Raw genomic sequence first — 23,767 nt, 5'->3', positions numbered from 1 at the left:
TATTTTGTCACATGTGCCGAATACAACAGTGAAATGTTTATATTTCGATGCACTCACGACACTCAGACATTTGTGTTACTGTCGTCAATAAAAAGTCCTCAGAAACAGGCGTATTCTCCCTTCGGACAACGACAACACTCTGACCTGAGTGGGCGGGTGTAGTGTCCAGATGCGCATTTCGAAGCGCTCTGATTGGTTGGGAATTTTCAGGGCTGAAATGGGTGAGGGATAATTTAGGTAGGCTGAGCAGCCAATCTAACGGGATTTAGGGAAACTGAAGGGACTGTGAGGGGACGTTAGGGGAAACTGAGGGGACGTTAGGGAAACTGAAGGGACTGTGAGGGGACGTTAGGGGAAACTGAAGGGACTGTGAGGGGACGTTAGGGGGAAACTGAAGGGACTGTGAGGGGACGTTAGGGGAAACTGAAGGGACTGTGAGGGGACGTTAGGGAAACTGAAGGGACTGTGAGGGGACGTTAGGGAAACTGAAGGGACTGTGAAGGGACGTTAGGTAGAGAGGAGAGGAGCAGGATGTACTTTTTACTCACTACCAAATATGGCGATGAGAGGAAGCCCAGTGAAAGATGAGTGGGAGATGATAGAGTGAAATGGATTTTCTCCAACATTCTGCACATTTTCTCATCGATGAAACGTTTGATCTCAATACAGTTTTCTGTTTCCATAACTAGAATCTGTAACAAACGGAGTGTCCTACGTTTTGCGTTAAAATGGCGTTAAAAGGAGTGCAAGGGCGAATTGAGTTATTGCACGACCACACTTTACGCAGTGGGAGAAGATATGAGATGGATTCTGGCCATATGAACTCGGTAGCACAGAGTATATCAATTTGACATTGCAGAATTGTGCATTGTTGGTAGTTTAGAAGATATCCGGAAATAAATTAATAAATATGTAATAACGCAAAAACATAACTGTTTGTTCTTATAGGTAACCAGATCGTGACTACAACTAAGTTACTAAGTATTTAACCACACTGTCTTGTTTCATTTGTGTGTAAAAAAAACAAATGCTTCCTACCCTTCAACTTGTCTGAAAATAAAATAGATACATTTTATTCAACTGCGTTACCCACTCCAGTCAGCAGATGGCGGTCTGGGAATTTAAGGTTATGCTGCTGGTGTGACGTATAATCTAGTGGACGGAACGCTTCTTTCAACAGCAGCAACAATTAGTCAGACACCTCGGTAGCTTGCTAGACAACAGAGACGAACCAATAAAGCTCTTTAGACGCTTTCGTGTATATTAGCCACTGTGTTTTAAACCCACTTCTGTCGTATAGTTAGTTATCTGATTTAATTTCATATTTACGGTGTTGTTATTAGTCAGCTTGCGGGCTGGTTAAGTTAGCATTAGCCCAGCTAGCTATGAGTTCACTAAGCTGCTCTCCTCCTGATAAAGAAGAGGAGGTCTGCTGGACGGAGAAAGATGCTCTCGTGAAAGAGGAGGGGGAAGAGGAGGCTGTTACAATACCAAAACAAGTAGAGGGTGAAACTGTTACCATGAAAGAAGAAGAGAAAGATGTTTCAGTGAAAGAAGAGGAAGACGCGTTCAGGGTGAAAGAGGAGGAGGATGTTACAGTAAAAGAAGAGGAGGAAGAGAAAGAGGAGGCTGCAGTTTTTGGAGTGAAGGAAGGAGAGATAACTGTCACACTGAAAAGGAGGAAGAAGAGGAGGTAACTGGATATCTGGGCCCGGTTTCCCAAACGCATCTTAAGGTGTCCGATGGTTCTAATGATGAACTTTGCCGCAAAATGGTTTTGAGAAACCGTTCCTCGATTTACACTAGTAAGTACTGTCTTAAATACAGAGGCACAAACTCTGCAGTTGTTGAACGGATGAGTGGTGTTAAAGGGGAAATATGCAATTGCTACATCCATATTTTCACTTTTAAATTATTGATGTATAGCCAGTGGTCAGTCCTTACATCCATAGGTTCAAACGTCGTGGCGTAACAGTTATAAGGCGTTGGCTTGACAGTCGCTGGACCCAGGTTTGAGTTCGGCTCAGGGCCTCTCCCTGAATTCACTACACTATGAATACAAGGACTGGCCATCCATGATGTCATAATGATAGATTTAACCAGATTTCTAGGATATATAGTATATTCTAGAATTCATCCATGATGTCATAATGATAGTTTAACCAGGTTTCTAGGATATATAGTATATTCTAGAATTCATCCATGGTGTCATAATGATAGTTTAACCAGGTTTCTAGGCTATATAGTATATTCTAGAATTCATCCATGGTGTCATAATGATAGTTTTAACCAGATTCCGAGGCTATATAGTGTTAATTTACAAACAGTGGCGTTATACGAGCTTATGTTTTGGTTTCTGGTGGGGTAATACGGCTGAAACATTTGAGGCATTTATAGGTTCTATTCTTCAGGAATCAATGGCTGTAAGGGCTGAGCCCGAGTGGTAGGTCGATAGGCTGTTGTAGAAGTCTTCATCCAAATCAAGGTTAGTGAAAACTGTTCTGTTGTCTATAAGCTCTCTTTGGTCATAGGAAATGATGGTGGAAACATTATGTACCAAAAAAAGGTTATGATCAGTGTAATATATCTGTATGTTTTTAAACACAAAATACCACAATTTGTTCAGGAGTCCATAAAACGTCTGCTTTCCAATGCAGCACCATTCTAGATATAACATTCTAAATACCATTCTAGATAACACTCTAAATAACATTTTAAATAACATTCTAAATAACTCTAAATAACATTTTAAATAACATTCTAAATAACTCTAAATAACATTCTAGATAACATTAGCATTAATTAGCCTACGTGAACAAGAAGCACAACATATTTTCAGAGATGTGTGATAATGAACTCCTCTGTAATATAGTAAAGCTTTGAAATCGTGACATTATGTACTTTCAAGGAAAATAGGCAGATTTTTCTTGACTGGTTTTTAGAAGGGATTTCGTGACTTTTAGCTTAGCAACCACGTGACGCAGCATGACAAGGTGAACTCGATTGGTCAACAGTCTGTAAGACGGGTGTTAGTCGTTTGGAAAGTTTTGAAACTTTCTGGAAAAGTTTTTCCTTTTAAAACATTTTTGTTTACTAGCCTGTTTAATTTGGATCCCGTGACGCGGTTAACCTCAGTCCTGTACTTGTGGATATTTAAATCCCTGCTGTTTGTTGTGGTTTCCATCGGCTTTACGAGCTGTGCCTGCTGGAATAGTGTGGTGTACCAGCGTTAGTCTACGTCGCATCCATCATGCCGCCCAAAGTTAAAGAAGGGTTGGAGGAATGTAGAGGACGGTGTTTAACTATGACAGGTACGTGATCTTTTACACCAACAAAAATATGTCTACAAGCATTTGTTACAGCAACAGGAATATAGCTTCAAGAGCCTTTGTCCAAATACTGGTGGATTCAACTAACAAAAGAAGGGCCGATCTGACCAGAGAGGTCCAAGACCTTAAGAACAGTTTGCAGTTCTCCCAGGGAGAGGTGGATGTCCTGAAAGAGACTTGCAGCAAGATGGCAACAAACTGTAAGTCCCCGTGAGATGACATCATCACTGCCTGTGAATGATTATTACAGATGACATCATCACTGCCTGTGAATGATTATTACAGATGACATCATCACTGCCTGTGAATGATTATTATAGATGACATCATCACTGCCTGTGAATTATTATTACAGATGACATCATCACTGTCTGTGAATGATTATTACAGATGACATCATCACTGCCTGAATGATTATTACAGATGACATCATCACTGCCTGTGAATGATTATTATAGATGACATCATCACTGCCTGTGAATTATTATTACAGATGACATCATCACTGTCTGTGAATGATTATTACAGATGACATCATCACTGCCTGTGAATTATTATTACAGATGACATCATCACTGTTTGTAAATGATTATTACAGATGACTGGGGAAACAGACTATCTAGAGCGCGTGTCAGACACGAGGCCCGCAGGCCCAATCCGACCCGTGACACATTTCTATCCGACCTGCGCAATTATTTGGGTTTTCAATTCAGTTTGGTTCAGCTTCCACACCGCCCGCGATGCGCTGCACTACAAGTCCCAGCAAGCACTGCCAACGTGCTGCACACAAAACATCAGTGGATTGCCACAGACACACCCCTCTTCCCAGATCCACACACAAACCAGCCAGTGTGCTGTATCAGGGTAGCCTAGTGGTTAGAGCGTTGGACTAGTAACCGAAAGGTTGCAAGTTCAAATCCCTGAGCTGACAAGGTACAAATATGTCGTTCTGCCCCTGAACAGGCAGTTAACCCACTGTTCCTAGCCTTCCCCTCCCGGGGAAGGACTGCCCGCCCATGATCTCGCCATCACGGTTGACAACTCCATTGTGTCCTCCTCCCAGAGCGCCAAGAACCTTGGCGTGATCCTGGACAACACCCTGTCGTTCTCAACCAACATCAAGGCGGTGGCCCGTTCCTGTAGGTTCATGCTTTACAACATCCGCAGTGTGCCTCACACAGGAAGCGGCGCAGGTCCTAATCCAGGCACCTCTCCCGTCTGGATTACTGCAACTTGCTGGGCTCCCTGCCTGTGCCATTAAACCCCTTCAACTCATCCAGAACGCCGCAGCCCGTCTGGTGTTCAACCTTCCCAAGTTCTCTCACGTCAACTGGCTTCCAGTTGAAGCTGCATCCGCTACAAGACCATGGTGCTTGCCTACCTCAGTACCTCCAGGCTCTGATCAGGCCCTACACCCAAACAAGGGCACTGCGTTCATCCACCTCTGGCCTGCTTGCCTCCCTACCACTGAACAGCTCCCGCTCAGCCCAGTCAAAACTGTTCGCTGCTCTGGCCCCCAATGGTGGAACAAACTCCCTCACGACGCCAGGACAGCGGAGTCAATCCCACCTTCCGGAGACACCTGAAACCCCACCTCTTTAAGGAATACCTAGGATAGGATAAGTAATCCCTCTCACCCCCTTAAGATTTAGTTATTGTAAAGTTCCACTGGATGTCATAAGGTGAATGCACCAATTTGTAAGTCCTATAAGAGCCGTCTTGAAATGACTTAAATGTAAATGTAAATGTTCTTAACTGACTTGCCTAGTAAAATAAAGGTAAAATATCTGTGTGTATATATATATATATATATACATACAGTTGAAGTCGGAAGTTTACATACACTTAGGTTGGAATCATTAAAACTTGTTTTTCAACCACTCCACAAATTTCTTGTTAACAAACTATAGTTTTGACAAGTCTACTTCTACTTTGTGCATGACACACTACATTTTTCCAACGATTCTTTACAGACAGATTAGATCACTTATAATTCACTGTATCACAATTCCAGTGGGTCTGAAGTTTACATACACTAAGTTGACTGTGCCTTTAAACAGCTTGGAAAATTCCAGAAAATGATGTCATGCTTTAGAAGCTTCTGATAGGCTAATTGACATCATTAAGACCTCAGGAAAAAAATTGTGGACCTCCACAAGTCTGGTTCATCCTTGGGAGCAATTTCCAAACGCCTGAAGGTACCACGTTCATCTGTACAAATAGTACGCAAGTATAAACACCGTGGGACCACGCAACCGTCATACCGCTAAGGAAATCGAAGCGTTCTGTCTCCTAGAGATGAACGTACTTTGGTGCGAAAAGTTAAAATCAATCCAAGAACAACAGCAAAGGACCTTGTGAAGATGCTGGAGGAAACAGGTACAAAAGTATCTATATCCACCGTAAAACAAGTCCTATATCAACATAAGCTAAAAGACCGCTCAGCGAGGAAGAAGCCACTGCTCTAAAACCGCCATAAAAAAAGCCAGACTACGGTTTGCAACTGCACATGGGGACAAAGATTGTACTTTTTGGAGAAATGTCCTCTGGTCTGATGAAACAAAATTGAACGGACCATCGTTATGTTTGGAGGAGAAAGGGGGAGGCTTGCAAGCTGAAGAACACCATCCCAACCGTGAGGCATGGAGGTTGTGGGCATCATGTTGTGCAGCATCATGTTGTGGGGGTGCTTTGCTGCAGGAGGGACTGGTGCACTTCACAAAATAGATGGCATCATGAGGTAGGAAAATTATGTGGATATGTTGAAGCAACATCTCAAAACATCAGTCAGGAAGTTAAAGCTTGGGCACAAATGGGTCTTCCAAATGGACAATGATCCCAAGCATACTTCCAAAGTTGTGGCAAAATGGCTTAAGGACAACAAAGTCAAGGTATTGGAGTGGCCATCGCAAAGTCCTGACCTGAATTCCATAGAACATTTGTGGGCAGAACTGACGAAGTGTGAGTGAGCAAAGAGGCCTACAAACCCGACTCAGTTACACCAGCTCTGTCAGGAGGAATGGGCCAAAATTCACCCAACCTATTGTGGAAGGCTACACAAAATGTTTGACCCAAGTTAAACAATTTAAAGGCAATGCTACAAAATACTAATTGAGTGTATGTAAACTTCTGACCCACTGGGAATGTGATGAAAGAAAGAAATAATTCTCTTCACTATTATTCTGACATTTCACATTCTTAAAATAAAAAGTTGCCACCCTTTGCCTTGATGACAGCTTTGCGCACTCTTGGCATTCTCTCAACCAGCTTCATGAGGTAGTCACCTGGAATGCATGTCAATTAACAGGTGTGCCTTGTTAAAAGCTAATTTGTGGAATTTATTTCCTTCTTAATGTGTTTGAGCCAATCAGTTGTGTTGTGACAAGGTAGGGGTGGTATACAGAAGATAGCCCTATTGGGTAAAAGACCAAGTCAATATGGCAAGAACAGCTCAAATAAGCAAAGAGAAACAACACTCCATCATGATGTATGATGAAACTGGCTCTCACGAGATCCGCCACAGGAAAGGAAGACCCAGAGTTACCTCTGCTGCAGAGGATAAGTTCATTAGAGTTACCAGCCTCAGAAATTGCAGCTTAAATAAATGCTTCACAGAGTTCAAATAACAGACACATCTCAACATCAACTGTTCAGAGGAGACTGTGTGAATCAGGCCTTCATGGTCGAATTGCTGCAAAGAAACCACTACCACTAAAGGACACCAATAAGAAGAAGAGACTGTGTGAATCAGGCCTTCATGGTCGAATTGCTGCAAAGCACTACTGAAGGACACCAATAAGAATAAGAGACTTGCTTCATGGGCCAAGAAACACTGGACATTAGACCGGTGGAAATCTGTCCTTTGGGTCTGCAAAGAATTGGAGATTTTTATTCCATTTGATTTCACATGAATCAGGCTTCATGGATGAATTTATGCATTCACTAAAAAGGACACCAATAAGAAGAAGAGACCTGCTGGGTCTAAGAGACACTAAAGGACATTGGACATTAGGCCAAGGTGAAAATCTATGTTTTGGTCTGATGAGTCCAAATTTGTGAATTTTGGTTCCAATCACTGTGTCTTTGTGAGACACAGAGTTGGTGAATGGATGATCTTCTCATGTGTAGTTACCACTGTGAAGCATGGAGGCGGAGGTGTGATGGAGTGGGGGTGCTTTGCTGGTGACACTATCTGTGATTTATTTAGAATTCAAGGCACACTTTAACAGCATGGCTACCACAGCATTCTAAAGGGATATGCCATCCCATCTGGTTTGTGCAACAGAACAATGACCCAACACACCTCTTGGCTGTGTAAGGGCTATTTGACCAAGAAGGAGAGTGATGGAGTGCTACATCAGATGACCTGGCCTCCACAATCACCCGACCTCAACCCAATTGAGATGGTTTGGGATGAGCTGGACTGCAGAGTGAAGGAAAAGCAGCCAACAAGTCCTCAGCATATGTGGGAACTCTTTCAAGACTGTTGGAAGAGCATTCCAGGTGAAGCTGGTTGAGAGAATACCAAGAGTGTGCAAAGCTGTCATGAAAGGCAAAGGGTGGCTACTTTGAATAATCTAAAATATATTTTGATGTAACACTTCGATTTACTACATGTTTCCACATGTGTTATTTCATAGTTTTGATGTCTTCTACAATGTAGAAAATAGTTTTTTTTTAAATAAATTAAATGAGTAGGTGTGTCCAAACGTTTTACTGGTACTATATATATTATTATTATATACATGGCTTAATGCATCATTACATTAGCCATTTAGCCCCAGTATGAAACTCAATGAAACTCAACTAGTCTCTCACTGTTTAACTAGAATAACATCAGTTGTGTCCTTCAAACTGTCAGACTGTTAGTCCATAATCAACTGATAAGTGGTACTTTTTGGTGCTGTACGTGTTGGTGAGAGGGATGATATTAGAGGGTTCAGGTATGGAGATTGGGCCATGAGAGGGTCTTGAGCTGGTGGTCCCTCATCCACACCTTGATTGACCTGGCTGTGTGACGTGGAGCATGATTGTCCTGCTGGAAAAAAACAATCCTCAAGAGTTTTGGTGAACATTGTCAGATCAGAAGGAAGCAAGTTTTCTTCCAGGACGACGTTGTACGTGGCTTGATTCATGCGTCCTTCACAAAGACAAATCTGCCCGATTCCAGCCTTGCTGAGGCACCCCCAGATTATCACCATCCTCCACCAAATTTCACAGTGGGTGCAAGCCACAGAAATTTTGTGGAAGATTGGTGATGATCTGGGGTGCTTCAGCAAGGCTGAATCGGGGCAGATTTGTCTTAAGACAATTGTCAAATAAGTTTATCACAGCATTTAAATGTCATTACAGACGTAAATTGTTGCACAACATCATGGGCATTACCTTTTAGCTCAAATAAACAGTGGATTTCTGCTGTTGTGGGCCTTTAACCATCTGCCTGACTTTGTCGTTCACACAGGAGAGATACGGGACGATCGTGGATCCTCTGGGGAGCCTCAACAACATCATGAAGGGACGAGGCAGAGGAGAGTCTCTCCAGATCAGAACACCTCAAGAAACACCAGCGGAAACACACAGGAAGAAACTTCACCGTTGCTCTGACTGTGGGAAGACCTTTTCAAGATTATATACATTACAATCACACCAGAGAACACACTGGAGAGAAACCTTTCAGCTGATCAATGAGAAATCTGGCTGTCTGACTATAGCTGTGATCAATGTAAAAATAGTTTTGTTACTTCGAGCTCTCTGACTATACACCAGAGAACACACACAGGAGAGAAACCTTATTGCTGTAATCAATGTGGGAAAAGTTTTGTTTCATCTAGCGTCTGACAATACACCAGAGAACACACACAGGAGAGAAACCTTATAGCTGTGATCAATGTAAAAACAGTTTTGTTACTTCGAGCTCTCTGACTATACACCAGAGAACACACACAGGAAAGAAACCTTATTGCTGTAATCAATGTGGGAAAAGTTTTGTTTCATCTAGCCGTCTAACAATACACCAGAGAATACACACAGGAGAGAAAGCTTACCACTGCTCTGACTGTGGAAAGAGTTTTTCTATCTCAGGAAATTTTAAATCACACCAGAGAACACACACAGGAGAGAAACCTTATAGCTGTAATCAATGTGGGAAGAGTTTTGCTCAATCAAGCAACCTGATAGCACACCTGAGAATACACACTGGAGAGAAACCTCACTGCTGCTCTGAGTGTGGGAAGACCTTCTCAAAATTATATACATTACAATCACACCAGAGAATTCACACTGGAGAGAAACCTTATAGCTGCTCTGAATGTGGAAAGATCTTTTCAAAATTATATACATTACTATCACACCAGAGAACACACACTGGAGAGAAACCTTACAGCTGTGATCAATGTGGAAAGAGTTTTATTCACTCAAGCTGCCTGATGGTACATCTGAAAAAACACACAGGAGAAAAATCCTTTAGCTGTGATCAATGTGGGAAGAGATACTCTGGTAAAAGAGCTCTGATTAAACATCAGAAAATACATGCTTGAAGAAGTTGTTTCATGATATCAATTAAATAATGTCACAATGTAGAATGTTTTAACATTGTAGTAGGAGTATTCTAATGATGTCACAATGTAGAATGTTTTAACATTGTAGTAGGAGTATTCTAATGATGTCACTATGTAGAATGTTTTTAACATTGTAGAAGGTGTATTTTAATTAATAATGTGACAATGTAGAACCCTAATATTTTGCCCCTGTTCTATTGATTTCAGTGTGATATGGATATTAGCCTCATCAGGGGACAAATCCAGGCTCTGAAATGAAAGTACTATTTGTGATTAACACTTACTGCATTGGCGACCCACTTGAATCAAATTGCAACACTTCAAATTGTAGCTAGCTGTCTTCTACAAATTGACCTCTAACCAGGGATGTACACATTATTCCCAGATTCCGTGTGTTTTTTGAGCTGTTAGTTTTATCAGGTCGTGCAACCTCATCTCCCCCTCTTGTGCAATTGATTTCAACGTGATATTGATGTGAGTGATGCTAAATATGTGTACTGTTTCTCTTCGTTTTGGGGACCCTGAAATTTCAATGCGTCACTCCAAAATGTAGCTGACTGTCTTCTGCAGGTTGTCCTCTAACCAGGGAGGTAAAATATGTATGATATATATATATATATAATATGTATAATATAGCCTGTGAGATAAAATATATCTCTATTTCCATGTTTTTTGTTTGTTATTTTTGTTAGTTTCAACAGAACCTACAACCTGATTTCCCCACTAATAGATACCAGTTGTCAAAACAAGTGTTTTAGATGCTTGTTTTTTATTTTATTTATTTAACCTTTATTTAACAGGTCAGTTAAGAACAAATGTTTATTTTCAATGACTGCCTTGGAACAGTGGGTTAACTGTGGGTTAATAATTATAACTGATTTTTACTTGGGATTCAATCTTGCAACCTTTCGGTTACTAGTCCAACCCCGAACTGCTTGTGCAGTTTATAAGGTGCTCCTTAAAAATAAATACAATTAATATGATTATTGTTTCAGATGTTTGTGTAGATAGTATATTTTATGTTTAGGTTTTTAATATCACAAACTGTTTATGCGTATTGGTTATTGATTTGGACCCATTAAAACTGTTTTGACATTGGGCTACATAGTCATCTTTTCAATAGCATTTGTCCGACGTCCAACATACAGTTTTAGTTGAGAGACGATTTTTTTCCTTCTTTTTCTTTTAGGTCGTTGAAAATAAGTATTTTTCATGTCTTTGAAAAACTATATAACGACGTCAAGACTGCGTTCGGTTTTGGTTGAACGTTGAAAATAACTATATTTCAAGTAATTGTTTCAAACAACTTAATTTCAACCTACTTGCAGCTTATAGAACTGGACGCAGTAAATAAATAAAAATTGGTCTATGAACCGTTTTATTAACAATCATACATCACTCCCAATATTTACACACAGTATTTCTTTACAACATTCTAGTGCTAATTGTCTTTATTCCACTACTGAAGAAGCATGTCTCAAATCACCTCATACTTCTCATATTATTCCATGCCTCACCCTTAAGTTAATTATTGCCAATACATATTAACAAAGGGGTTAACATTTGGTTTTGATATTTCATATTTACAATTTATGTAACATTTTGTAATCACAATTATTTATGCAGCCAACTGACTATTTCTCGGTGCAATTATATTGTACTATAATATTTTATACAAACAATATATTATATATAATTATATTATTATAATTATACTATTATTTACAAACAACGATGTATTTTGGACCGGATGTCTGTTCTTACTATTTTATTCATTTTCATAGAATGCTCATTAGAATGCTCATTAGAATGCTCATTAGAATGCTCATAGAATGCTCATAGAATGCTCATTAGAATGCTCATTAGAATGCTCATTAGAATGCTCATTAGAATGCTCATAGAATGCTCATTAGAATGCTCATAGAATGCTCATTAGAATGCTCATTAGAATGCTCATTAGAATGCTCATTAGAATGCTCATTAGAATGCTCATTAGAATGCTCATTAGTCTTTCAGGTTTTATTGTTAAGTTTGTGTTTTTTTATTAGTCTTTTTCTGTGAAGCCGTTGTGTTGCATCCATGTCTGAAATGTGCTGTATAAATAAAACTTGATTTGATCAAGTCAACATCAAAAGTAACAGTCAATATCTAGTGTGGCCACCAGCTGCATTTAGTACTGCAGTGCCTCTTCCACCAAGGCACCTGCAAGTTCCCAGCAGGTTTGTGCCCGTAGGCGATGTAGTTCGCCAGTGATGAGGGCCTTACAAGCCCTCAGTCCAGCCTGTTGGAGGGATGGTGCATCTCAGGCAGTTGTTGTAATGTGGAAGGATATTGGAGTAATCCAATAGCCATGTTTTTTTACCTTTATTTTACTAGGCAAGTCAGTTAAGAACTTATTCTTATTTTCAATGACGGCCTAGGAGCAGTGGGTTAACTGCCTGATCAGGGGCAGAACGACAGATTTGTACCTTGCAACCTTTTGGTTACTAGTCCAACACTCTAACCACTAGGCTACCCTGCCGCCCCGGTTACATAAGTAACCATCATTGGTAGTTTACAGACAGAAAACATGGCAAACGACCTGAGCCAGCAGCAGTAATAGAGTCCGGGCCAAGAGGAGAGAGTGAACCTCAGATTTCCCTACACAAAGTAGAGAGAACAGAGGGAGTTAAAGTGATCCAGAATTAGCATTTATTCTGCTGAGACGGTAAGACATAACTAGCTAGATAATATATCTGACTTGGTATAAAGTGAAATGTTCCTTTGGTTGTAAATATGTATGCAAGTGCAATATTTTTGATGACTTGTTTTGATTGTGTTACAGCCGTGCATAGTTCATATTAGCTAACTAGCTAGCTAGCTTGTTAACTAAACTGCAACATTGGACTGTTTTATTTGAATGTACATTGTCCGCTTCACTAGCTAGTCGTAACTATCTAATTAATGTGTATGAAATTACTTGACCTTGTGTTATATTTCTGTTTGTGCTCTGAAAACCACGCTGATTTTGACTAACTGCTTCAGTTCCAGTGTACTGCCACAGAATAGGCGAAAAGCTCAGTTCAGATGTCTATTTTCACCCCATCCATTGTATAAGACTGGTTGTGTTGTTGATACGGTATATTATTTAATGGTAGAGAAACATTTTTCTCCCCCAAAACATTTTTACTCAACTGCTTTATAATATTATAATTCAATGAAGAAGAAAAATAGTTTTCCCTCCTCAACTGCGTTTCCTCCCTCCAGACAGCAGATGGCGATATGTGTCTTTCAGGCGATGTTTCTACTGTGACGTATAATCTAGTGGACGGAAAGCTTCTTCAACAACTGCAACCACCTCGGTAGCTCGCCAGACAACAAAGTCGGAACATTCAAGATCTTTGGGACAATTTCGTTGTTTATTTGCCGCTATGTTTGAAAAACACTTCTACGCGTAAAAAGAACACACCCAGTTACCCCATTTAATTTCATATTGACGTTGTTATTCAGCTAGCTGGCTGGTTAAATTAGCACTAGTCTAGTCGCTAATGCTAACTAGCTAGCTAACATCCACGACCATTAGTTCACGAAGCTACTCCCCCCCTTGCTAAAGAGGAGGTCTGTTGGATGGAGAAAGGAACTCTCTTAAAATATGAGGAAGAGGAGGCTGTACCAGTGAAAGAAAAAGAGGAAGAAGCTTACAGAGTGAAAGAAGAAGAGGACGATGTTACTGTGAAAGAAGAGGAGGAGAGAAGAGGAGGATGGAGTTTTGGGGGTTGAAGAGGGGGAGATGACTGTCGCAGTGAAAGAAGAGGATGACTGTTTTGGCGTGACGGAGATGACTGTCGCAGTGAAAGAAGAGGATGACTGTTTTGGCGTGACGGAGATGACTGTCGCAGTGAAAGAAGAGGATGACTGTTTTGGCGTGACGGAGATGACTGTCGCAGTGAAAGAAGAGGATGACTGTTTTGGCGTGACGGAGATGACTGTCGCAGTGAAAGAGGAGGAGACTGATGACTGTTTTGTTTTGCGTGACGGAGATGACTGTCGCAGTGAAAGAAGAGGATGACTGTTTTGGCGTGACGGTCACATTGGAAGAAGAGGAAGAACAGGCTGGAGATCTAATGAACACCGGTACAGACAGTAAGTACCATGTTAAACAGCGGTGTTTTTGTTGTTGTTGTAGCCCTCCTGTCAATATTTAGTAAGGACGCGCAACCATAGAATTACAATGCTGAACCAACCAACCAAAACTATGAATCAATTTTAGCAGCACCCAATCACATCAGACCTTATACCTTCCATTCCGTCCAGCCCTGGACTAAACTAGCTAGTCATTCCACATGACGTAAAGCTTCCACTCAACATTCCATAGCAGTCTGAGATGTGGCTACACATTTTTTTGTGTGTGTAATAAGTCAAGGGGTGTGAATACTTTCTGAAGGCATTGTATGTAGTTTGTAGTTTCAGCGGGTTATTATCAAACTGGGCAGACAACGGTTGTAAATGATTTAGCATAGGCCCTTAGTGGAGCAGCGGTCTAAGGCATTGCAGTGCTTGAGGCATCACTAGAGCCCCGGGTTCGATCTCAGGCTGTGTCACCGAGGGACCCATGACGACGGCCCACAATTGGCCTAGCGTCGTCCGGGTTAGGGGAGAGTTTGGCCAGCCAGGATTTTCTTGTCCCATGGTGCTCTAGCGACTCCTTATGTAAATGTAAAGGCTCTGGATAAGAGTGTCTGCTAAATCACTCAAATGTAAATGTAAAATTGAGTGGATGTCCTTTAGGTGGTGGACCATTCTTGATATTGGAAATTGTTGAGCATGAAAAACCCAGCACCGTTGCAGTTCTGGCCTCAGGTTATTACGGGGCCCAGTCTAAATTAAACCTCATAGAAAGACAGTTTTATGATGTGGCGATTTCATTTAGGTCTTTGTTTAGTATTTAACTAAATGCTCTGTCTTTGGCAGGAGAGAGACCAGACTCTTACTCTGACAGCGGGAAGAGTCCTTCAGGGGAACCAGACCCAGAGATGTCCAAACCAGCAAGACCACACCACTGCTCCCACTGTGGAAAGAGTTTTACTAATTCACAGAACCTAAAAGAGCATGAGAGGACACACACAGGAGAAAATGCTTTTCAATGCTCCCAGTGTGAAAATAGTTTTAAAGAGTTAGAGAACCTGAAAATACACAAGAGAACGCACTCTGAAGAAAAGCCTTATCACTGCTCCCAATGTGGAATGACATTTAGGTGGTTACAAGGCCTGAAAAGGCATGAGAGAATACACACAGGAGAAAAGCCCTACCGCTGTTCCCACTGTGAAAATAGTTTTAGGTGGTTAGAAGGCCTGAAAAGGCATGAGAGAATACACACAGGAGAAAATCCCTACCAATGCTCTCACTGTGGAAGGAGTTTTACTCAGTTAGCAAGCCTGAAATCACATCAGAGGATACATACACAGGAGGAGAAGACATACCACTGCTCTAATTGTGGAAAGACATTTTCCCGGGCAGAGGACCTGAAATCACATGAGAGAATAGAGAGGCTGTGTTCTGACTTATGTTTTTGACCTGAGAATTTGTGTTTTATGTTCATGCCAAATGAAATCATATTGTTTAAATGAAATCATTCTAAAAACAATAGGCCTGTTTTTTCATCTCGAGACATGATCATGTCTAAAATCAGATTAAATATTTGTAGATGTGTATTTTGTTTTCTTTGAGCTTTGATTAATTTGATACAGTATAAACCCTCTGTTGTTCTTTATATTATTTGGATATTGCCAAAATGGAAATGATATAAGTAAGTACATAGCCTTGAACATTACATTTACATTACATTTAAGTCATTTAGCAGACGCTCTTATCCATGGCATATCGTGTCCAAAATGGCTCATAGTAGCAGGAGCCTATTTCCTGTTTCTGTAGTCATCAAATCAAATGTATGTATGTAGCCCTTCGTACATCAGCTGATATCTCAAAGTGCTGTACAGAAACCCAGCCTAAAACCCCAAACAGCAAGCAATGCAGGTGTAGAAGCACGGTGGCTAGGAAAAACTCCCTAGAAAGGCCAAAACCTCGGAAGAAACCTAGAGAGGAACCAGGCTATGTGGGGTGGCCAGTCCTCTTCTGGCTGTGCCGGGTGGAGATTATAACAGAACATGGCCAAGATGTTCAAATGTTCATAAATGACCAGCATGGTCAAATAATAATAAGGCAGAACAGTTGAAACTGGAGCAGCAGCACGGCCAGTTGGACTGGGGACAGCAAGGAGTCATCATGTCAGGTAGTCCTGAGGCATGGTCCTAGGGCTCAGGTCCTCCTCCGAGAGAAAGAAAGAGAGAATTAGAGAGAGGATACTTAAATTCACACAGGACACCGAATAGGACAGGAGAAGTACAACCCAAGGGGGCGCCAACCCAGACAGGAAGATCACATCAGTGATTCAACCCACTTAAGTGACGTAGTGTGAGAAGAAGCCTATTTCCTGTTCCTGTAGTGTGAGGAAGCTTGATGTACAAGTACTTCTCCTGGACAGGACTCTAGTCTATACAGTACCACAGTATAGTAACAGGACTCTAGACTATACAGTACCACAGTATAGTAACAGTACTCTAGTCTATACAGTACCACAGTATAGTAATAGGACTCTAGTAACAGGACTCTAGTCTATACAGTATAGTAACAGGACTCTAGTCTATACAGTACCACAGTATAGTAACAGGACTCTAGTCTATACAGTACCACAGTATAGTAACAGGACTCTAGTCTATACAGTACCACAGTATAGTAACAGGGCTCTAGTAACAGTACTCTAGTCTATACAGTACCACAGTATCGTAACAGGACTCTAGTAACAGGACTCTAGTCTATACAGTACCACAGTATAGTAACAGGACTCTATTCTATACAGTACCACAGTATAGTAACAGGACTCTATTCTATACAGTACCACAGTATAGTAACAGGATTCTAGTCTATACAGTACCACAGTATAGTAACAGGACTCTAGTAACAGGACTCTAGTCTATACAGTACCACAGTATAGTAACAGGACTCTAGTCTATACAGTACTACAGTATAGTAACAGGACTCTAGTCTATACAGTACCACAGTATAGTAACAGGACTCTATTCTATACAGTACCACAGTATAGTAACAGGACTCTAGTCTATACAGTACCACAGTATAGTAACAGGACTCTAGTAACAGGACTCTAGTCTATACAGTACCACAGTATAGTAACAGGACTCTAGTCTATACAGTACTACAGTATAGTAACAGGACTCTAGTCTATACAGTACCACAGTATAGTAACAGGACTCTATTCTATACAGTACCACAGTATAGTAACAGGACTCTAGTCTATACAGTACCACAGTATAGTAACAGGACTCTAGTCTATACAGTACCACAGTATAGTAACAGAACTCTATTCTATACAGTACCACAGTATAGTAACAGGACTCTAGTCTATACAGTACTACAGTATAGTAACAGGACTCTAGTCTATACAGTACCACAGTATAGTAACAGGACTCTAGTAACAGGACTCTATTCTATACAGTACCACAGTATAGTAACAGGACTCTAGTCTATACAGTACCACAGTATAGTAACAGGACTCTAGTAACAGGACTCAAGTCTATACAGTACCACAGTATAGCAACTGGACTCTAGTCTATACAGTACTACAGTATAGTAACAGGACTCTAGTCTATACAGTACCACAGTATAGTAACAGGACTCTAGTAACAGGACTCTATTCTATACAGTACCACAGTATAGTAACAGGACTCTAGTCTATACAGTACCACACAGTATAGTAACAGGACTCTAGTAACAGGACTCTAGTCTATACAGTACCACAGTATAGCAACTGGACTCTAGTCTATACAGTACTACAGTATAGTAACAGGACTCTATACAGTACTACAGTATAGTAACAGGACTCTAGTCTATTAAAAAAAGGTTTGGACACACCTACTCATTCAAGGTTTTTTTCTCAAAACTATGAAATAACACATATGGAATCATGTAGTAAGCAAAAACGTGCTGAACAAATCAAAATACGTTATATTTTGGATTCTTCAAAGTAGACGCCCATTGCATTGCCCTCATGCGGCAATGTTTGCAAAAACAGCAAGGTGTTTTACACATCTACATAAAGAGGGCTTGCGTTTGCGTCACAAATCACCTAGCAACCGCACCAGGCGCCATGTTGGAACACCAGTCAGTTTGTTAGAAGTCCTCCAATCATGACTGGCTGCGTTTCGACTATCACCTAGCAACCGCACCAGGCGCCATGTTGGAACATGTTGGAACACCAGTCAGTCTGTTAGAAGTCCTCCAATCATGACTGGCTGCGTTTCGACTATCACCTAGCAACCGCATGTTGGAACACCAGTCAGGCGCCATGTTGGAACACCAGTCAGTCTGTTAGAAGTCCTCCAATCATGACTGGCTGCATTTAGCAACGACTATCACCTAGCAACCGCACCAGGCGCCATGTTGGAACAGTCTGTTAGAAGTCCTCCAATCATGACTGGCTGCGTTTCATGACTGGCGACTATCACCTAGCAACCGCACCAGGCGCCATGTTGGAACAGTCTGTTAGAAGTCCTCCAATCATGACTGGCTGCGTTTCGACTATCACCTAGCAACCGCACCAGGCGCCATGTTGGAACAGTCTGTTAGAAGTCCTCCAATCATGACTGGCTGCGTTTCGACTATCACCTAGCAACCGCACCAGACGCCATGTTGGAACAGTCTGTTAGAAGTCCTCCAATCATGACTGGCTGCGTTTCGACTATCACCTAGCAACCGCACCAGGCGCCATGTTGGAACAGTCTGTTAGAAGTCCTCCAATCATGACTGGCTGCGTTTCGACAGTATCACCTAGCAACCGCACCAGACGCCATGTTGGAACAGTCTGTTAGAAGTCCTCCAATCATGACTGGCTGCGTTTCGACTATCACCTAGCAACCGCACCAGACGCCATGTTGGAACAGTCTGTTAGAAGTCCTCCAATCATGACTGGCGTTTCGACTATCACCTAGCAACCGCACCAGACGCCATGTTGGAACAGTCTGTTAGAAGTCCTCCAATCATGACTGGCGTTTCGACTATCACCTAGCAACCGCACCAGACGCCATGTTGGAACAGTCTGTTAGAAGTCCTCCAATCATGACTGGCGTTTCGACTATCACCTAGCAACCGCACCAGACGCCATGTTGGAACAGTCTGTTAGAAGTCCTCCAATCATGACTGGCGTTTCGACTATCACCTAGCAACCGCACCAGACGCCATGTTGGAACAGTCTGTTAGAAGTCCTCCAATCATGACTGGCGTTTCGACTATCACCTAGCAACCGCACCAGACGCCATGTTGGAACAGTCTGTTAGAAGTCCTCCAATCATGACTGGCGTTTCGACTATCACCTAGCAACCGCACCAGACGCCATGTTGGAACAGTCTGTTAGAAGTCCTCCAATCATGACTGGCGTTTCGACTATCACCTAGCAACCGCACCAGGCGCCATGTTGGAACAGTCTGTTAGAAGTCCTCCAATCATGACTGGCGTTTCGACTATCACCTAGCAACCGCACCAGGCGCCATGTTGGAACAGTCTGTTAGAAGTCCTCCAATCATGACTGGCGTTTCGACTATCACCTAGCAACCGCACCAGACGCCATGTTGGAACAGTCTGTTAGAAGTCCTCCAATCATGACTGGCGTTTCGACTATCACCTAGCAACCGCACCAGACGCCATGTTGGAACAGTCTGTTAGAAGTCCTCCAATCATGACTGGCTGCGTTTCGACTATCACCTAGCAACCGCACCAGGCGCCATGTTGGAACAGTCTGTTAGAAGTCCTCCAATCATGACTGGCTGCGTTTCGACTATCACCTAGCAACCGCACCAGACGCCATGTTGGAACAGTCTGTTAGAAGTCCTCCAATCATGACTGGCGTTTCGACTATCACCTAGCAACCGCACCAGGCGCCATGTTGGAACAGTCTGTTAGAAGTCCTCCAATCATGACTGGCGTTTCGACTATCACCTAGCAACCGCACCAGGCGCCATGTTGGAACAGTCTGTTAGAAGTCCTCCAATCATGACTGGCGTTTCGACTATCACCTAGCAACCGCACCAGACGCCATGTTGGAACAGTCTGTTAGAAGTCCTCCAATCATGACTGGCGTTTCGACTATCACCTAGCAACAGTCGCACCAGACGCCATGTTGGAACAGTCTGTTAGAAGTCCTCCAATCATGACTGGCTACGTTTCGACTATCACCTAGCAACCGCACCAGGCGCCATGTTGGAACAGTCTGTTAGAAGTCCTCCAATCATGACTGGCGTTTCGACTATCACCTCGACTATCACCTAGCAACCGCACCAGACGCCATGTTGGAACAGTCTGTTAGAAGTCCTCCAATCATGACTGGCGTTTCGACTATCACCTAGCAACCGCACCAGACGCCATGTTGGAACAGTCTGTTAGAAGTCCTCCAATCATGACTGGCGTTTCGACTATCACCTAGCAACCGCACCAGGCGCCATGTTGGAACAGTCTGTTAGAAGTCCTCCAATCATGACTGGCTGCGTTTCGACTATCACCTAGCAACCGCACCAGGCGCCATGTTGGAACAGTCTGTTAGAAGTCCTCCAATCATGACTGGCGTTTCGACTATCGCCTAGCAACCGCACCAGACGCCATTTTGGAACAGTCTGTTAGAAGTCCTCCAATCATGACTGGGAACAGTTTCGACTATCGCCGGAAAACTTCGGGAAGAGTGCCCATTATTTCATTTTTTTTCTAAGGTCCCCAGAGAACGGAGGCAGTGGGAGTAAGTAAATATATTATGGAAAATGTTAGCCTGCATACAAAATTCCTATAGCTAACTGAAATGAGCTGCTAATGTAGTGTTCTAGTGTTCTAGTGTTCTCTAGTGTTCTTGTGTTCTCTAGTGTTCTAGTGTTCTCTAGTGTTCTTGTGTTCTCTAGTGTTCTAGTGTTCCCTAGTGTTCTAGTGTTCTAGTGTTCTGACAAACGGAGGGGAAAACAAACAAACGGACCATTCGTCAAAAAGCTCAAACCAAGTTTATTTAAACGGCTGTTTACACAGAGGCACATAGAATTACACTCTTCTTCCAGCTGGACCTTTGGCCTCCAGTCACCTCTGGACAGCCAATTACATCTCTGTTTCTAGGCAGGAACTTAAGTGGTGACTGTTCCTTCTCACTTCGTCTGACCTCGGCCCACATTCCTATCACCTCTGGACAGCCAATTACATCTCTGTTGCTAGGCAGGAACTTAAGTGGTGACTGTTCCTTCCCACTTCATCTGACCTCGGCCCACATTCCTATCACCTCTGGACAGCCAATTACATCTCTGTTGCTAGGCAGGAACTTAAGTGGTGACTGTTCCTTCCCACTTCATCTGACCTCGGCCCACATTCCTCACCTCTGGACAGCCAATTACATCTCTGTTGCTAGGCAGGAACTTAAGTGGTGACTGTTCCTTCCCACTTCATCTGACCTCGGCCCACATTCCTCACCTCTGGACAGCCAATTACATCTCTGTTGCTAGGCAGGAACTTAAGTGGTGACTGTTCCTTCCCACTTCATCTGACCTCGGCCCACATTCCTATCACCTCCGGACAGCCAATTACATCTCTGTTGCTCGGCAGAAACTTAAGTGGTGACTGTTCCTTCTAACTTCGTCTGACCTCTGCCCACATTCCTCACCCTAATCCACGGCTATACAACCTTATCAGTGACTGAAACAATGACCGTTGTCCTTCTCTTCTCCATAGGTTACATGAGATTTGACATGACTGAAATGACTGCAAAACTTAATGAAGAACTGCAGTTATTTTCAGAATGGGTGGCAAGGAATAAGTTAGTACTAAATATTTCAAAAACTAAAATCGTATTTGGGACAAATCATTCACTCAACCCTAAACCTCAACTAAATATTGTAATGAATAATGTACAACAGTAGCTGTGGAAGTCTGTCCATAATAAAGCAATGCTCTGCCTTCTTAAACAACACTATCAACAAGGCAAGTCCTACAGGCCCTAGTTTCTACCTTCAACACTATCAACAAGGCAGGTACTACAGGCCCTAGTTTCTACCTTCAACACTATCAACAAGGCAGGTCCTACAGGCCCTAGTTTCTACCTTAACAGCACTATCAACAAAGCAGGTCCTACAGGACCTAGTTTCTACCTTCTTAACAACACTATCAACAAGGCAGGTCCTACAGGCCCTAGTTTCTACCTTCAACACTATCAACAAGGCAGGTACTACAGGCCCTAGTTTCTACCTTCAACACTATCAACAAGGCAGGTCCTACAGGCCCTAGTTTCTACCTTAACAGCACTATCAACAAAGCAGGTCCTACAGGACCTAGTTTCTACCTTCTTAACAACACTATCAACAAGGCAGGTCCTACAGGCCCTAGTTTCTACCTTCAACGCTATCAACAAGACAGGTCCTACGGGCCCTAGTTTCTACCTTCAACACTATCAACAAGACAGGTCCTACAGGCCCTAGTTTCTACCTTCTTAACAACACTATCAACAAGGCAGGTCCTACAGGCCTTAGTTTCTACCTTTTTAAACAACACTATCAACAAGGCAGGTCCTACAGGCCCTAGTTTCTACCTTCATAACAACACTATCAACAAGGCAGGTCCTACAGGCCCTAGTTTCTACCTTTTTAAACAACACTATCAACAAGGCAGGTCCTATAGGCCCTAGTTTTGTTTCACCTTGACTCCTGTTCAGTCTTGTGGTCCGGTGCCACAAAAAAAGGACTTATGAAAATTGCAATTGGCTCAGAACTGGGCGGCACGGCTGGCCTTTGGATGTACACGGAGAGCTAACATTAATAATATGCATGTCAATCTCTCCTGGCTCAAAGTGGAGGAGAGATCGACTTCATCACTACTTGTATTTATGAGAGGTATTGACATGTTGAATGCACTGAGCTGTCTGTTTGAACTACTGGCACACAGCTCAGACACCCATCCATACCCCACAAGACATGCCACCAGAGGTCTTCACAGTTCCCAAGTCCCGAACAGACTATGGGAGGCGCACAGTACTACATAGAGCCATGACTAACATGGAACTACAGTATATTTCACATCAGGTAAGTCATGTAAGCAGTAAAATAAGATTTTTTTTTAAACTTATGAAAATACACCTTATATGGAACAGTGGGGACTGTGAAAAGAGACACATGCATACACGATAACATACGCATGGATTTTGTGTTGTAGTGTAGTAGCCAGAGGGCGCACACTTAGTGTGTTGTAGTGTAGTAGCCAGAGGGCACACACTTAGTGTGTTGTAGTGTAGTAGCCAGAGGGCGCACACTTAGTGTGTTGTAGTGTAGTAGCCAGAGGGCGCACACTTAGTGTGTTGTAGTGTAGTAGCCAGAGGGCGCACACTTAGTGTGTTGTGAAATCTGTAGTGAATGTGTAGTGTCTTAACACTTAGTACTTATTTATGTAGTAAGAAAGACTCTGAATACAAGCAATTGAACTGGAGCGTCACATTTACTCAAACTAGTTAGTACCAGAATAACATAGAACAATACTGCGCATGACCAAGGGCGCTCCATCCTTAAAGGGGACATCAGTAATTTACATTTACGTCATTTAGCAGACGCTCTTATCCAGAGCGACTTACAAATTGGTGCATTCACCTTATGACATCCAGTGGAACAGCCACTTTACAATAGTTCATCTAAATCTTTTAAGGGGGGGGGGGTGAGAAGGATTACTTTATCCTACAGAACATAACAAAATGTATTGTTAAAAAAAAAAAAAAATGGTATAACTGCCTTAAATGTTTGCTGGACCCCAAGATAAGAGTCCCGTCTA

The 23,767-nt window shown here is 42.3% G+C and overlaps 1 protein-coding gene and 1 pseudogene across 1 annotated transcript; both read left to right on the top strand.

The window, feature by feature from the left end:
* Positions 1-9,089: 9,089 nt before the first annotated feature.
* On the top strand, positions 9,090-9,958 carry LOC124024438 (annotated as a pseudogene).
* Positions 9,959-13,631: 3,673 nt separating this feature from the next.
* LOC124024436 (zinc finger protein 544-like) lies at positions 13,632-15,576 on the top strand. Its single transcript, XM_046338330.1, has 3 exons — positions 13,632-13,847; positions 13,906-14,008; positions 14,837-15,576. Exons 1-3 carry the CDS (start codon positions 13,656-13,658, stop codon positions 15,436-15,438), a joined length of 897 nt encoding a protein of 298 aa, XP_046194286.1. The 5' UTR covers positions 13,632-13,655; the 3' UTR covers positions 15,439-15,576.
* The last annotated feature ends 8,191 nt before the right edge of the window (positions 15,577-23,767 follow it).

Source organism: Oncorhynchus gorbuscha, unplaced genomic scaffold, assembly GCF_021184085.1.
Source record: "Oncorhynchus gorbuscha isolate QuinsamMale2020 ecotype Even-year unplaced genomic scaffold, OgorEven_v1.0 Un_scaffold_1853, whole genome shotgun sequence".
Taxonomy (NCBI): domain Eukaryota; kingdom Metazoa; phylum Chordata; class Actinopteri; order Salmoniformes; family Salmonidae; genus Oncorhynchus; species Oncorhynchus gorbuscha.
The sequence above is the reverse complement of the archived record's forward strand: the minus strand, read 5'-3'. Positions and strand labels throughout refer to the sequence as shown.

Coding starts and splice junctions, on each gene's coding strand:
- LOC124024436 (XM_046338330.1), top strand. CDS start 13,656: ATGACTGTCGCAGTGAAAGAAGAGGATGACTGTTTTGGCGTGACGGAG. Junction 13,848..13,905: donor ACTGTTTTGGCGTGACGGAG/ATGACTGTCGCA, acceptor TGCGTGACGGAG/ATGACTGTCGCAGTGAAAGA. Junction 14,009..14,836: donor AATGAACACCGGTACAGACA/GTAAGTACCATG, acceptor TGTCTTTGGCAG/GAGAGAGACCAGACTCTTAC.